A 16,440-nucleotide genomic window follows, 5' to 3' on the forward strand; every position below is an offset into this window, starting at 1 on the left:
CCACGTGACTTATTTTTATTTTCTGACAGGGCTCTAAGTTCTTAATTCCACAAGGTTCCCTGGCCTCTGCTGCTGAGTGTGTCATGCTCCAAAATACACCCAGAGAATCTTTCGAGAGGACTATTGTGATAGCAAAAGGCAATTCTAGCTTAGGTAAGTTTCTTTTCCACATACACGTTCTGTCCTAACCCCCTTGCCAAGAGGAAATGTTGAACATAGAGTCAATACTTTTAACTGTAGATAAGAAGATAGATGTGATGAAATTTACCATGATTTTAATGTTAATTCTTTTTGTACTCACTATTGTTATCTGAAATGGTTAACAAGTTTACTTCAGACTACCTTAAATCCCTCACTCTCATTAATTATCTAAAAGTATTCACAAGCCTCATTTCCATTCAAGTGAAAGATATACAAATTGTGTATGAGACAGAAAGTCAGGAAAGGAAAGGAATTCTTAGAAAATGAGAAGTCTGCGACTTGGAATTCTAAATTCTTTGGAAAAGTAAATTATTAATTTCTTTGAATGGTACCAGTTATGTGTGCGTTAGTTTGTATTTAATTTCTTTCATTCACTGAAATAAAGACTGAAAAGACAGTCAGGTGTGCCATTACCGAAGCATTAATGCAGTTCTTCAGCAGTCCTTCCCAGTTGTGAGGGCTTTCCACCCATAAAAGATCGTGACTGATTAAAATTCTCAAATTTTCTGATTTGGGCAAAGAAGACTGCCTGTAGAAATAAAATCCTAATTACACTTAGCTAAAATTATTTCAAGGCAGCTCACACTTATACTTCTTTTGACTTAGGCAGTGACATGATTCAGCTCTGTGTTTAGTGCTCAGTACTGAAAATAGGGTCAAGCATAATTTCCCCCAGAAGCCTGATTGCAGTCTAAGACTCTGTGGTTAGCTCTGTGTTAGAGGTCTTCTTTCTCTTAGGATATAACCAGCCAGTATCCTTTATGTTGGTATCTATGGTGGAATTTGGTTTCCTTGATATATTTGGGAGTTGGCAGAGGAGTCAAGCAGCAACACCACTGTAGCTGGTGATTGGGATTCCAATCTGTCTCCTAGATTTTGTTCCATTTGGTGGTGGCTGGGTCCTACCAACAGTAGCTAAAAGGAGAATTGTAGCAGAGAATTTCTCGGTGTTTATAATATCTCTTATATATTACCTTTAATAGAGTGATACAAAACTTAAGCTACAGAACTTTCTCTAATCATTAATTATGGCATATGTGCTCTAGACAGCTAACTGTGTCAGAATTATTTCATCTGCTAATTCAGTGTTTGTGAGAGCATGTTACTTGGAGCACTAGCTCTGTAGGATGTTAACAGGAGTTATACTTGGGTTCCAAGTTTGGGATGTGATAAACTTAAGGAGACAGGTGTTTCTGTTAGCATCTCTCAGTAGCTTTGCACTTGTGCCTTGGGTATCTGTAAGTGCATGTTCCAAGATGCAGCATTTCTCACACATCATTGGCGCAGAACCCATTTTTAAAATTAACTCATAAGACAGAAATTTTGCAGAGCCTGTATGAGAAACCCTTTTCTAGCTTATGTATTTACTCAACTCTAAACATTATTTCTGTATTCTGGCCACTATTCTAGACGCCATGATATAATTGTTTTCTTCAAGGAGCATGAGTTTGGGAGAGTAGACTGACTGACGTATAGAACTCTCATTGCATTAACATATCATACCTGCCATGAGTGACATTCACACAAAGAACACTGAAGGCTTAAATGAAGGAGTGGCCAAGCCCTCCTCTCCCAGTTTGGAGTTTAGACAGATATTAAAGCAGAGAAGATGTTTGATTTCATCCTGGAAAAAGAAATAGATTTTACCACTTAGTTGAGGCATTGGAAACATTGGAAGCTGCTAGAGCCAAGGCAGACAATTGTGAAACATCACTCAGTGTGTTTGGTGTGGATTAAATGTGGCACAATGGCAGGCAAGGTAAGAGCTGAAGCTGAAGTAGTGACAAAATTTGTTACATTTCGTTGGCAGGGGGGATATTATATGCACACATATGTACACATGGGTGTAGTGACCTTTGAAAAATTTAATTGATGATTTTTGATAGATCTGTTGTATGTTGGCTAATTACATTGTATTAGAATCTGAAAGGTAAAAAGCAAAGGTAAACCAGTAAGAAGGAAAGTGTTACCTTTTCTTCACCGATGAAGTGCTAGAACATAAACAGACTCAGGAATTTCTCTGGAAGAACTCAGCCCTTACAGGGTGGAACCAGAACTCACACCAGAATCTGTCTCTGATTTTTGCTCATCACACAAGGCACCTGAGTCCTTAAGTCACCCAAGGCTGTGTTAGCACTGTTGTAATAACAAGCCTAATTTTGAAGTGAATTACAATTTGCATTTAGCCTTTAGAAAGCGATATATTTGTGGATTGTAGTAGAGATGCCTTTTAAAATATATTCGTGCACTTTCTTCTGTTTTTCTTTTGTACTTTATTGAGCACTTTGAAAGGAACAGTGCATGTGCTCTTCTCAAAAAATAACCCCAAACGTGGACATTATCCCCATTGTTTAGATGAGTAAACTGCAGACCAGTGTGAGGTTAAGTCCGTTGCCCAAAGCCACACTGATGAGAAGTGTTGCAAGTCAGATTTGGAACCAGTTCTCTGTTTCTGCAGTACATGGTTTGGACAATTTTCCTGTACATTTTTTGGACAAAATTGAGAGATCTTACAAGTTACAACCAAAGTTGTAATATCTACAGTCAGTAGATACTTCCTTGAAGTTGCTGTAACCTAAAAGTGATCATTTGGTGAAAGGAAAGTATAAGCTGAGCTGACTGATGTCAAATTCTTATTTTAATATGGTTGACCTGACCTGACAGCTTTCGTAACTGGTAGAGTCATGAGTTAAATATGCTGTTAAGAAAGAATTTAGAGGTCATGTTGGACATAGCTTGTGAAAACTTGTCGCATGTCTGTGGCTTTCTTTATTGTAGGATGCATGGTGCCAGTGAGAATAAGATGATGGGTGAGATTCCCAGGAGGGGCCACTGAGTTAAATTGTGTTTTGTAGTCTTGCATTTTTTTTTTTTTTTTAACTATAGTTGTCTCACGGGACTTGGTAGTTAACATGGCAGCATTAGGGCAAACCAGAGTGCTTACTGAAACATTTCAGAACCAGCCTCTTTGCTCATAAGAAACCTACCTCGTTTGAAGAAGTGTCTAAACTTGTTTGTTGGTTTATGATAAGCAGAGATGTTTCCTTAATGACAATATACTTAAAACTCATTTGTGTGAGTCTTAACAAAATCTTTTAAAGTATATTCAATTAATAGCTCATTTCTATCTGCATATGGTAACTAGAAGTCTGGGTGGCTCCTTTCCAGGCATGAAATATCAGGCTGGGAACATATTGTAGTCAGGATCACTTCTTTAAAAATATTTTAAATATTATGTGTAATGTGGTATAATTACAGTTAATATTTGGGCTTCCCTAGTGGCTCAAAAGAGTCAGACATGACTAAGTGACTGAACTGAACTGAACTGAGTGGCTCAGATATTAAAGAATCTGTAAGAGACCTGGGTTTGATCCCTGAATTGGGAGGGTTCCCTGGAGAAGGGAATGGCAACCCACTCCAGTATTCTTGCCTGAAGAATTCCATGGACAGAGGAGCATGGCAGGCTACAGTCTATGGGGTCCTGAAGAGTCAGACGTGACTGTTAGAGAGGATTTCTTTCTTTTAAAAATTATGAAAACCTAAAAATGAGTTAGTGGCTTCTTTCAAAGTCTTTGTAAATATCCTTATGGACTTACATCTCTCCTTATATTGTTTAATCATATAATCTTGCTTTGAAAGGAACTTTTAGTACTTGATTTTATTTTATTTTATTTTTGTTGTTGTTGTTTATTTATTTATTTATTTATTTTTTAAAATTTTTTTAATTTTAAAATCTTTAATTCTTACATGCGTTCCCAAACATGAACCCCCCTCCCACCTCCCTCCCCATAACATCTCTCTGGGTCATCCCCATGCACCAGCCCCAAGCATGCTGTATCCTGCGTCAGACATAGACTGGCGATTCGATTCTTACATGATAGTATACATGTCAGAATGCCATTCTCCCAAATCATCCCACCCTCTCCCTCTCCCTCTGAGTCCAAAAGTCCGTTATACACATCTGTGTCTTTTTTGCTGTCTTGCATACAGGGTCGTCATTGCCATCTTTCTAAATTCCATATATATGTGTTAGTATACTGTATTGGTGTTTTTCTTTCTGGCTTACTTCACTCTGTATAATCAGCTCCAGTTTCATCCATCTCATCAGAACTGATTCAAATGAATTCTTTTTAACGGCTGAGTAGTACTCCATTGTGTATATGTACCACAGCTTTCTTATCCATTCATCTGCTGATGGACATCTAGGTTGTTTCCATGTCCTGGCTATTATAAACAGCGCTGCGATGAACACTGGGGTACATGTGTCTCTTTCAATTCTGGTTTCCTTGGTGTGTATGCCCAGCAGTGGGATTGCTGGGTCATAAGGCAGTTCTATTTGTAGTTTTTTAAGGAATCTCCACACTGTTCTCCATAGTGGCTGTACTAGTTTGCATTCCCACCAACAGTGTAGGAGGGTTCCCTTTTCTCCACACCCTCTCCAGCATTTATTGCTTGCAGATTTTTGGATCGCAGCCATTCTGACTAGTGTGGAGTGGTACCTCATTGTGGTTTTGATTTGCATTTCTCTAATAATGAGTGATGTTGAGCATCTTTTCATGTGTTTGTTAGCCATCTGTATGTCTTCTTTGGAGAAATGTCTATTTAGTTCTTTGGCCCATTTTTTGATTGGGTCATTTATTTTTCTGGAATTGAGCTGCATAAGTTGCTTGTATATTTTTGAGATTAGTTGTTTGTCAGTTGCATCATTTGCTATTATTTTCTCCCATTCAGAAGGCTGTCTTTTCACCTTGCTTATATTTTCCTTTGTTGTGCAGAAGCTTTTAATTTTAATTAGATCCCATTTGTTTATTTTTGCTTTTATTTCCAGTATTCTGGGAGGTGGATCATAGAGGATCCTGCTGTGATTTATGTCTGAGAGTGTTTTGCCTATGTTCTCCTCTAGGAGTTTTATAGTTTCTGGTCTTACATTTAGATCTTTAATCCATTTTGAGTTTATTTTTGTGTATGGTGTTAGAAAGTGATCTAGTTTCATTCTTTTACAAGTGGTTAACCAGTTTTCCCAGCACCACTTTTTAAAGAGATTGTCTTTACTCCATTGTATATTCTTGCCTCCTTTGTCAAAGAGAAGGTGTCCATAAGTGTGTGGATTTATCTCTGGGCTTTCTGTTTTGTTCCATTGATCTATATGTCTGTCTTTGTGCCAGTACCATACTGTCTTGATGACTCTGGCTTTGTAGTATAGCCTGAAGTCAGGCAAGTTGATTCCTCCAGTTCCATTTTTATTTCTCAAGATTGCTTTGGAAATTCGAGGTTTTTTGTATTTCCATACAAATCTTGAAATTATTTGTTCTAGTTCTGTGAAAAATATGGCTGATAGCTTGATAGGGATTGCATTGAATTTGTAAATTGCTTTGGGTAGTATACTCATTTTCACTATATTGATTCTTCCAATCCATGAACATGGTATATTTCTCCATCTATTAGTGTCCTCTTTGATTTCTTTCATCAGTGTTTTATAGTTTTCTATATATAGGTCTTTAGTTTCTTTAGGTAGATATATTCCTAAGTATTTTATTCTTTTCGTTGCAATGGTGAATGGAATTGTTTCCTTAATTTCTTTTTCTACTTTCTCATTATTAGTGTATAGGAATGCAAGGGATTTCTGTGTGTTGATTTTATATCCTGTAACTTTACTATATTCATTGATTAGCTCTAGTAATTTTCTGGTGGAGTCTTTAGGGTTTTCTATGTAGAGGATCATGTCATCTGCAAACAGTGAGAGTTTTACTTCTTCTTTTCCAATTTGGATTCCTTTTATTTCTTTTTCTGCTCTGATTGCTGTGGCCAAAACTTCCAGAACTATGTTGAATAGTAGCGGTGAAAGTGGACACCCTTGTCTTGTTCCTGACTTTAGGGGAAATGCTTTCAATTTTTCACCATTGAGGATAATGTTTGCTGTGGGTTTGTCATATATAGCTTTTATTATGTTGAGATATGTTCCTTCTATTCCTGCTTTCTGGAGGGTTTTTATCATAAATGGATGTTGAATTTTGTAAAAGGCCTTCTCTGCATCTATTGAGATAATCATATGGTTTTTATTTTTCAATTTGTTAATGTGGTGAATTACATTGATTGATTTGCGGATATTGAAGAATCCTTGAATCCCTGGGATAAAGCCCACTTGGTCATGGTGTATGATCGTTTTAATGCGTTGTTGGATTCTGATTGCTAGAATTTTGTTGAGGATTTTTGCATCTATGTTCATCAGTGATATTGGCCTGTAGTTTTCTTTTTTTGTGATATCTTTGTCAGGTTTTGGTATTAGGGTGATGGTGGCCTCATAGAATGAGTTTGGAAGTTTACCTTCCTCTGCAATTTTCTGGAAGAGTTTGAGTAGGATAGGTGTTAGCTCTTCTCGAAATTTTTGGTAGAATTCAGCTGTGAAGCCGTCTGGACCTGGGCTTTTGTTTGCTGGAAGATTTCTGATTACAGTTTCAATTTCCGTGCTTGTCATGGGTCTGTTAAGATTTTCTATTTCTTCCGGGTTCAGTTTTGGAAAATTGTACTTTTCTAAGAATTTGTCCATTTCTTCCATGTTGTCCATTTTATTGGCATACAACTGCTGATAGTAGTGTCTTATGATCCTTTGTATTTCTGTGTTGTCTGTTGTGATCTCTCCATTTTCATTTCTAATTTTATTGATTTGATTTTTCTCTCTTTGCTTCTTGATGAGTCTGGCTAATGGTTTGTCAATTTTATTTATCCTTTCAAAGAACCAGCTTTTGGCTTTGTTGATTTTTGCTATGGTCTCTTTTGTTTCTTTTGCATTTATTTCTGCCCTAATTTTTAAGATTTCTTTCCTTCTACTAACTCTGGGGTTCTCCAATTCTTCCTTTTCTAGTTGCTTTAGTTGTAGAGTTAGGTTATTTATTTGACTTTTTTCTTGTTTCTTGAGGTATGCCTATATTGCTATGAACTTTCCTCTTAGCACTGCTTTTATAGTGTCCCACAGGTTTTGGGTTGTTGTGTTTTCATTTTCATTAGTTTCTATGCATATTTTGATTTCTTTTTTGATTTCTTCTGTGATTTGTTGGTTATTCAGAAGTGTGTTGTTCAAACTCCATATGTTGGAATTTTTAGTAGTTTTTCTCCTATAATTGAGATCTAATCTTAATGCATTATGGTCAGAAAAGATGCTTGGAATGATTTCGATTTTTTTGAATTTATCAAGTTTAGATTTTATGGCCCAGGATGTGATCTATCCTGGAGAAGGTTCCATGAGCACTTGAAAAAAAGGTGAAATTCATTGTTTTGGGGTGAAATGTCCTGTAGATATCAATTAGGTCTAACTGATCTAATGTATCATTTAAAGTTTGCGTTTCTTTGTTAATTTTCTGTTTAGTTGATCTGTCCATAGGTGTGAGTGGGGTATTAAAGTCTCCCACTATTATTGTGTTATTGTTGATTTCCCCTTTCATACTTGTTAGCATCTTTGTCTTACATATTGTGGTGCTCCTATATTGGGTGCATATATATTTATAATTGTTTTATCTTCTTCTTGGATTGATCCTTTGATCATTATGTAGTGGCCTTCTTTGTCTCTTTTCACAGCCTTTGTTTTAAAGTCTATTTTATCGGATATGAGTATTGCCACTCCTGCTTTCTTTTGGTCTCTATTTGCGTGGAATATCTTTTTCCAGCCCTTCACTTTCATTCTGTATGTGTCCCTTGTTTTGAGGTGGGTCTCTTGTAAGTAGCATATAGAGGGGTCTTGTTTTTGTATCCATTCGGCCAGTCTTTGCCTTTTGGTTGGGGCGTTCAGCCCATTCACGTTTAAGGTAATTATTGATAAGTATGATCCCGTTACCATTTACTTTAATGTTTTGGGTTCGGGTTTATATACCCTTTTTGTGTTTCCTGTCTAGAGAAGATCCTTTAGCATTTGTTGGAGAGCTGGTTTGGTGGTGCTGAATTCTCTCAGCTTTTGCTTGTCTGTAAAGCTTTTGACTTCTCCTTCGTATTTGAATGAGATCCTTGCTGGGTACAGTAATCTGGGCTGTAGGTTATTGTCTTTCATCACTTTAAGTATGTCTTGCCATTCCCTCCTGGCCTGAAGAGTTTCTATTGAAAGATCAGCTGTTATCCTTATGGGAATCCCCTTGTGGGTTATTTGTTGTTTTTCCCGTGCTGCTTTTAATATTTGTTCTTTGTGTTTGATCTTTGTTAGTTTGATTAATATGTGTCTTGGGGTGTTTCGCCTTGGGTTTATCCTATTTGGAACTCTCTGTGTTTCTTGGACTTGGGTGATTATTGCCTTCCCCATTTTAGGGAAGTTTTCAACTATTATCTCCTCAAGGATTTTCTCATGATCTTTCTTTCTGTCTTTTTCTTCTGGGACTCCTATAATTCGAATGTTGGAGCGTTTCATATTGTCCTGGAGGTCTCTGAGATTGTCCTCATTTCTTTTAATTCGTTTTTCTTGTTTCCTCTCTGATTCATTTATTTCTACCATTCTATCTTCTATTTCACTAATCCTATCTTCTGCCTCCGTTATTCTGCTATTTGTTCCCTCCAGAGTGTTTCTGATCTCATTTATTGCATTATTCATTATATATTAACTCTTTTTTATTTCTTCTAGGTCCTTGTTAAACTTTTCTTGCATCTTCTCAATCCTTGTCTCTAGGCTATTTATCTGTGATTCCATTTTGATTTCAAGATTTTGGATCATTTTCACTATCAATATTCGGAATTCCTTCTCAGGTAGATTCCCTACTTCTTCCTCTTTTGTTTGGTTTGGTGGGCAACTCTCCTGTTCCTTTACCTGCTGAGTATTCCTCTGTCTCTTCATCTTGGTTATATTGCTGTGTTTGGGGTGGCCTTTTTATATTCTGGTAATTTGTGGAGTTCTCTTTATTATGGAGCTTCCTCACTGTGGGTGGGGTTCTATCAGTGGCTTTGCAAGGTTTCCTGATTAGGGAGGCTTGTGTTGGAGTTCTGGTGGGTGGAGCTGGGTTTCTTCTCTCTGGAGTGCAGTGTAGTGACCAGTAATGTGTTATGAGACATCAAGGGTTTTGGAATAATTTTGAGCTGCCTGTATATTGAAGCTCAGGGGAGTGTTCCTGTGTTGCTGGAGAATTTGCATGGTATGTCTTATTTTGGAACTTGTTGGCCCTTGTGTGGAGCTTGGTTTCAGTGTAGGTATGAAGGCATTTGATGAGCTCCTATTGCTTAATGTTCCCTGAATTCAAGAGTTCTCTAATGTTTTCAGGCTTTGGATTTAAGCCTCCTGCTTCTGGTTTTCAGTTTTATTTTTACAGTAGCCTCTAGACTTCTCCATCTATACAGCACCGATGATAAAACATCTAGGTTAAAGATGCAAAGTTTCTCCACATTGAGGGACACTCAGAGAGGTTCACTGAGTTACAAGGAGAAGAGAAGATGGAGGGGGTAGTTAGAGGTGACTGGAATGAGATGCGGTGAGATCAAAAGAGGAGAGAGCAAGCTAGCCAGTAGTCACTTCCTTATGTGCGTTCCACAGTCTGGACCGCTCAGAGGTATTCACGGAGTTATACGGGGAAGAGGAGAGGGAGGAAGTAGACAGAGGTGGCCAGGAGGATAAGAGAGAGGAATGAGAAGGAGAGAGACAAATCCTGCCAGTAACCAGTTCCTTAGGTGTTCTCCACCGTCTGGAACACACAGAGATTCACAGAGTTGGATAGAGAAGAGATGGGGGAGAGAAGAGACAGAGGCCACCTGGTGGAGAAAAAGGAGAGTCCAAAGGAGGAGAGAGTAGTCAAGCCAGCAATCTCGCTCTCAGGTAAACTTGGGTAGTGAAGTTTGGGTTTTTAAATGTACAAAATTGGCAACAAAAACCTAAGAGCAAAGATTAAAAATCTAGAGTAGAGATTGGATTTTAAAAAATACAATATTAAAGAAAAGAAGCAGAAGGAAAAAGGAAGAAAGAAAAAAAAGAGAGAGAGAAAAAAAAAAACACCAAGAATTATTAAAAAAAAAAAAAAAACCACCTACAACCATCCAAACACTATATATGGTGTTTGCCTTAAAAAAAAAAAAGTCTTTTTTTTTTTTAATAGTAATAGTAGGTTATAGAAATGAATATTAGAGGAGAAATAGAAGACTTAACAATTTAAAAAAAGTTAGAAAAAAAAAAAGGAATGATTTTAAAAATAGTAAAAGTATATCTGGCCCTTCTCTGATGTTGTGGGCCGTGTGGGATCACTTCCAAGGTGGTTCCCTCTGTTTAACTTCTTCTGTTTGCTGGTTTTTTAGGCTCACTAGTTCAGTCGCACTGTGGGGAGGGGGGATGCTGCAAACAAATAGCACTGTCATGTGCACACAGTGTCTCAGCCCCGCTTGACCTGTCCCTTCTCGCGGCGCATAAACCGCTCCGGCTCTACGATGCTCAGCCGGGAACCGTCTGAGGCCGGCCCTAGGCTGCGTGCACTTCCCCGGTCCAAGCCGCTCAGGTTCGGCGCTCAGGCAGCCCTCAGAGGCACAGATTCGGCTGGGACTGCGCTTTGTGCCCTTCCCAGGTCCGTGTAGCTCAGGAGTTTTGCAAGTGCGATCGCTGCGACTTGTCACCTTTTCTGCCGCTGCTGCTCAGCTTTCTGGGTGGACCACTGGCACCCGCCATGAGGCAGATGGTGACTGTCCAGCACCCCCAGAAGTCTTAGCAAAGAAGCCTGCTTGCAGTTAGGTAAGTAAAGTCTCTCCGGGTCTGCAATTGCCCCTTTCCAGTCCTTACGGCTCTGGCTGCCTGTCCCCGGCGGGGGATGGTCTGCAGCCGGCTTAGTCCATTCCGTTCTTTGTTCTGTGCTCGGTCCTGGCGGTGTCTTATGTTCGAGCTTTTCGTGCGGAGCTATCCCACAGTCTGGTTTGCTAGCCCAAGTTAGATCGTTCTGGTTGTGCGTGGGGCGTTCCTGCCCGATTCTTACAAAGCACTGCAGCCCGCGCCTCCCGTGCTTCCCTGCCCTGCCCCCACTAGCTTGTGACGGATGCAGGCGTCTGTGCTGCTTTTCCGCTGGGGGAGTTACTGTTGGGCTTGTAATCTCTTGGTTTTAATTCTTTATTTATTTTTCCTTCCTGTTATGTTGCCCTCTGTGTTTCCAAGGCTCGCCACAGACTCGGCAGGGAGAGTGTTTCCTGGTGTTTGGAAACCTCTCTTCTTAAAATTCCCTTCCCGGGACAGGCTTCCCTTCCCGGGACAGAGCTCCCTCCCCACCTCCTTTGTCTCCTTTTTCGTCTTTTATATTTTTTCCTACCTGTTTTTGAAGACAATGGTCTGCTTTTCTGGTTGCCTGATGTCCTCTGCCAGCCTACAGAAGTTGTTTTGTGGAGTTTGCTCAGCGTTGAAATGTTCTTTTGAGGAATTTGTGAGGGAGAAAGTGGTCTTCCCGTCCTATTCCTCCGCCGTCTTTACAGTTCCCCAGTACTTGATTTTAAATGAAATTGTATTATTTATATATTATTTTATGTAAATTTTAAAATTTCAATCAGTTCAGTTCAGTCACTCTGTCGTGTCCAACTCTGCTACCCCATGGACTGCAGCACGCCAGCCTTCCCTGTCCATCACCACCTCCCAGAGCTTGCTCAAACTCACGTCCATCAAGATGGTGATGCCATGCAACCATCTCATCCTCTGTCGTACCCTTCTCCTCCTGCCTTCAATCTTCCCCATCATCAGGGTCTTTTCCAGTGAGTCAGTTCTTCACATCGGGTGGCCAAAAGTTTCAATAGGTTTGATATTTTTAAAGGTGTAGTTGAGAGTAGGGGGAGAAGGAACAGTTCAGATGGATTTGTTGAGAATGTTTTCCTGAAGAAGTGACATTCAAGAATGAGAAGTAGTCAGCTGTGCAAGAGCTGCAGAAAAGGGGTGTCAGGCAAGGACTCTGAAAAGGGAGGCGTAGTGTATTTCTGAAAGGCATTGTTACTAGAACGTGGTGGGGAGGCAAAGAGGACATGGCCCAAAAGACGGGTGCCCATCAGGAACCATGCCAGGAGTTCCATATAGACAGAGCCGTGTATTGTAGGTATGTTGTATATTTGCACAAGAGGAAACTATTAAAAATATTGTTAGCATAGAGAATCATGTGATATGATTTGTCTGCTATGAGAAGAATGAAATGGCGGGAATAACTTTGGAAGTCAGGTGACCAATTACAATGGTGGCTCAAAAGGTGAGGCGTGATGGTGAGAAGTGATGGCTTGGTCCTGTTTAGTATGGACATGGAGAAAAGTGAATGAATTCAAGGTAAGTTTTGGGAATAGAAATGATGGAACTTGCTGATGGATTAAATTTTGGGAGTGAGGGAGGGGTAAGAAGCCAGAACCACACCAACATTACTGCTTTGAATAATGGAGAGGAGTATTGTTCAGTCGCTCAGTCATGTCTGACTCTGTGACCCCATGGACTGCAGCACGCCAGGCTTCCCTGTCCTTCACCATCTCCCTGAGCTTGCTCAAACTCATGTCCATCGAGTTGGTGATGCCGTCCAGCCATGTCATCCTCTGTCGTTCCCTTCTCCAGCCTTCAGTCTTTCCTAGCATCAGGGTCTTTTCTGATGAGTCGGCTCTTCACATCAGATGGCCAAAGTATTGGAGCTTCAACTCCAGCACTGGTCCTTCCGATGAATATTCAGAATTGATTTCCTTTAGGATTGACTGGTTGGATCTCCTTGCAGTCCAGGGGACTCTCAAGACTCTTCTCCAACTCCGCAGTTCAAAAGCATCAATTCTTCGGCACTCAGCCTTCTTTGTGGTCCACTCTCACATCCATACGTGACCACTGGAAAAACTGTAGCTTTGACTAGATGGACCTTTGTTGGCAAAGGAACGTCTCTGCTTTTTAATATGCTGTCTAGGTTTGTCATAGCTTTTCTTCCAAGGAGCAAGCGTCTTTTAATTTCATGGCTACAGTCACCATCTGCAGGGATTTTGGAGCCCAAGAAAATAAAGTCTGTCAATGTTTCTCCATCTATTTGCCATGAAGTGATGGGACTGGATTCCACCATCTTAGTTTTCTGAATGTTGAGTTTTAAGCCAGCTTTTTCACTCTCCTGTAGTGAAAAAGGAAGAATAGTATGGTAGTGCTGTAAATAAAAACGGGAGGACAGTTGGAGAAATGAGGGTAAATGGAGAAATGAGGGTAAATAGAGACTCGGGAAATTCAATTTTATACTTACTAGAGCTGTATTTCCTATGAATCATCCAGAGACCATGCCAAGAGCACAGATATCGAAATCTGGAGCTATTGAAGTTCAGATTTGGAAATAATGCAGTAATAGATTAATGTTTACATCAGTTTAATTCAGCTGACTACCGTACATTTAGGCAGTGTGATAGGCACTGCGGATAAGACTTGAATACAGGCTTCTTAGTAATTCTGTTATGCTTTTTTAAAAAAATTATTTTTATTTATTTTTGTTGGACTTCTGTGGTGGCTCATATGGTCAAGAATGTGCCTGTGATGCAGGAGACCCATGTTTGATCCTTGGGTTGGCAATATCCCCTGGAGGATAATTGTTGTGTTGGTTTCTGCCTTACAACATCATGAATCAGTCATAACTCTGTGTGTGTGTGTGTTTGTGTGTAATGAATCAAAACTATATATGTATCCCCTCCATCTTGAGCCCCCACCCAATTCCACCCCTCCAGGTCATCACAGAGTGCCAGGCTGGGCTCCCTGTGTTATAGATCAGCTTCCCAGTAGCTATCTGTTTCACACACGGCAGTATATATATACGTCAATGCTACTTTCTCAATTTGTCCCACGCGCTGTGTCCACAAGTGCATTTTCTATGTCTATGTTTCTGTTCTTTCCCTGCAGATGGGTTCATCAGTACCATTTTCCTGGATTCCATATATATACTTTAATATACTATATTTATTTTTCTCTGAATTACCTCACTCTGTATAACAGGCCCTAGGTTCATCTACCTCACTACTGACTCATATTTCTTCCTTTTTATGGTTGAGTGATAGCTACATTTTATATATGTACCACAGCTTCTTTCAACTTCTTTATCCATTCATCTGTGGATGAACATTTAGGTTGCTTCCATATCCTAGCTGTTGTAAATAGTGCTGCATTGAACACTGGGGTATATGTGTCTTTTTGAGTTGTGAATTTCTTAGGATTAGTGGGATTGCTGCATTATATGGTAGTTTTAAAAGATATCTCTGTACTGTTATAGTGGCTGTATCAGTTTACATTCCCCGTAACAGTGCAAGAGGGTTCCCCTTTCTCCACATCCTCTCCAGCATTTATTGTTTGTAGGTTTTTTGATGATGGCCATTTTGATTGATGTGAGGTGGTACCTCATGATAGCTTAGATTTGCATTTCTCTAATAATGAGCAACATTGAGCGTCTTTTCCTGTGCTTATTGGCCATCTGTATGCCTTCTTTGGAGGAATGTTTGCTTAGGTCTCTGTCCATTTTTTGATTAGGTTGTTTTTTTCTGCTATTCAGCTGCATGAGCTACCTATATATTTTGGAGATTAATCCATTGTCAGCTTTCTCATTTGCAATTATTTTCTCCCATTCTAAGAACTGTTTTTTCATCTTATTAAGTTTCCTTTGCTATGCAAAAACTTTTAAGTTTCATTAAATCCTATTTTTTTTGTTTGTTTTTATTTTCATTGTCTTAAGAGGTGGGTCAAAGAGTTTTATAGTGTCTAGCCTTACATTTAAGTCTTTAATCCATTTTGAGTTTATTTTTGTGTATGGTGTTAGGGAGTATTCTAGTTTCATTCTTTTACATGTAGCTACCCAGTTTTCCCAGCACCACTTATTGAAGAGGCTGTCTCTTCTCCACCGTATATTCTTGCCTCCCACAGGTGTGTGGGTTTATCTCTCGGCTTTCTATCTTGTTCCATTAGTCTGTATTTGTGTTTTTGTGCCAGTACCATACTTACTTGATAACTGTAGCTTTTTAGTATAGTCTGAAGTCAGGAAGGTTGATTCCTTCAGCCCCATTTTTCTTTCTTAAGATTGTTTTGGCTCTTTGAGGTCTTTTGTGTTTCCATAAAAATTGTGAAATTTTTTGTTCTAGTTCTGTGAAAAATGCCATTGGTAATTTGATAGGGTTTGGCTTGAATATGTAATCCCTATCAAATTACCAATGGCATGCCAACTCAGCATCCAGAAAACTAAGATCATGGCATCCAGTCCATTACTTCATGGCAAATAGATGGAGAAACAATGGAAACAGTGACAGACTTTATTTTCTTGGGCTCCAGAATCTCTGCAGATGGTGACAGAAGCCATGAAATTAAAAGACGCTGGCTCCTTGGAAGAAAAGCTATGACCAACCTAGACAGCATATTAAAAAGCAGAGACGTTACTTAGCTGACAAAGGTCTGTCTCGTCAGTGCTGTGGTTTTTCCAGTAATCATGTATGGATGTGAGAGTTGAACCATTAAGAAAGCTGAGTGCCAAAGAATTGATGCTTTTGAACTGTGGAGTTGAAGAAGACTCTTGAGAGTCCCTTGGACAACAAGGAGATCGAACCAGTCAATCCTAAAGGAAATCAGTCCTGAATATTCATTGGAAGGACTGATGTTGAAGCTGAAGCTCCAATACTTTGGCCACCTGATGCAAAGAACTGACTCATGAGAAAAAACCCTGATGCTAGGAAAAATTGAAGGCAGGAGGGAAAGAGGATGACAGAGGATGAGATGGTTGGATGGCATCACCAGCTCGATGGATACAATTTTGAGCAAGCTCTGGGAGCTGTTGAAGGACAGGGAAATCTGGCATGCTGCAGCCCACGGGTTGCAGAGAGTCGGATACAACTGAGTGACTGAACCAGACTGACTCCGGTAGAGATGGCATTGAATATGTGGATTACTTTAGATAGCATGTGTGCATGTGCTAAGTCGCTTCAGTCGTGTGTGACTCTGTGAGACCCTACGGACTGTAACCCACCTGGCTCCTCTATCCATGGGATTCCCCCGGCATGAATACTGGAGTGAGTTGCCATGCCATTCCTCCAGGGATCATTTTAACCCAGGGATAGTCATTTTACCAATCCTGATTCTTCCAATCCAAGTACATGGTATGTCTCACCATCTGTGTCCTCTTTGTATGCTTCTTTATATTATGTCAGCAGCGTGTAGAAAACATATAGTAAACATATGCCAAATGAATAAATGATCTAGAAATAAGGTAATGGCAGAGTTTCTTAATTTAGAGAACTGATTTTCTACTTGTAGGCCTGCTCTGTATTCTTTCATATATGTAAGAGATGAACTATTAT

General features: G+C 39.6%; 1 protein-coding gene across 1 annotated transcript in view; it reads left to right on the forward strand.

Moving 5' to 3' along the window:
* MPDZ (multiple PDZ domain crumbs cell polarity complex component) overlaps window positions 1–16,440 on the forward strand; it is a 181,095-nt gene that overhangs the window by 98,225 nt on the left and 66,430 nt on the right. Inside the window, exon 21 of the mRNA XM_052645436.1 lies at window positions 30–153. Coding sequence (XP_052501396.1) covers window positions 30–153 — 124 coding nt within the window. The remainder of the gene's footprint in view (window positions 1–29; window positions 154–16,440) is intronic.

The sequence above is a fragment of the Budorcas taxicolor genome, chromosome 8 (assembly GCF_023091745.1).
Source record: "Budorcas taxicolor isolate Tak-1 chromosome 8, Takin1.1, whole genome shotgun sequence".
Lineage (NCBI taxonomy): Eukaryota > Metazoa > Chordata > Mammalia > Artiodactyla > Bovidae > Budorcas > Budorcas taxicolor.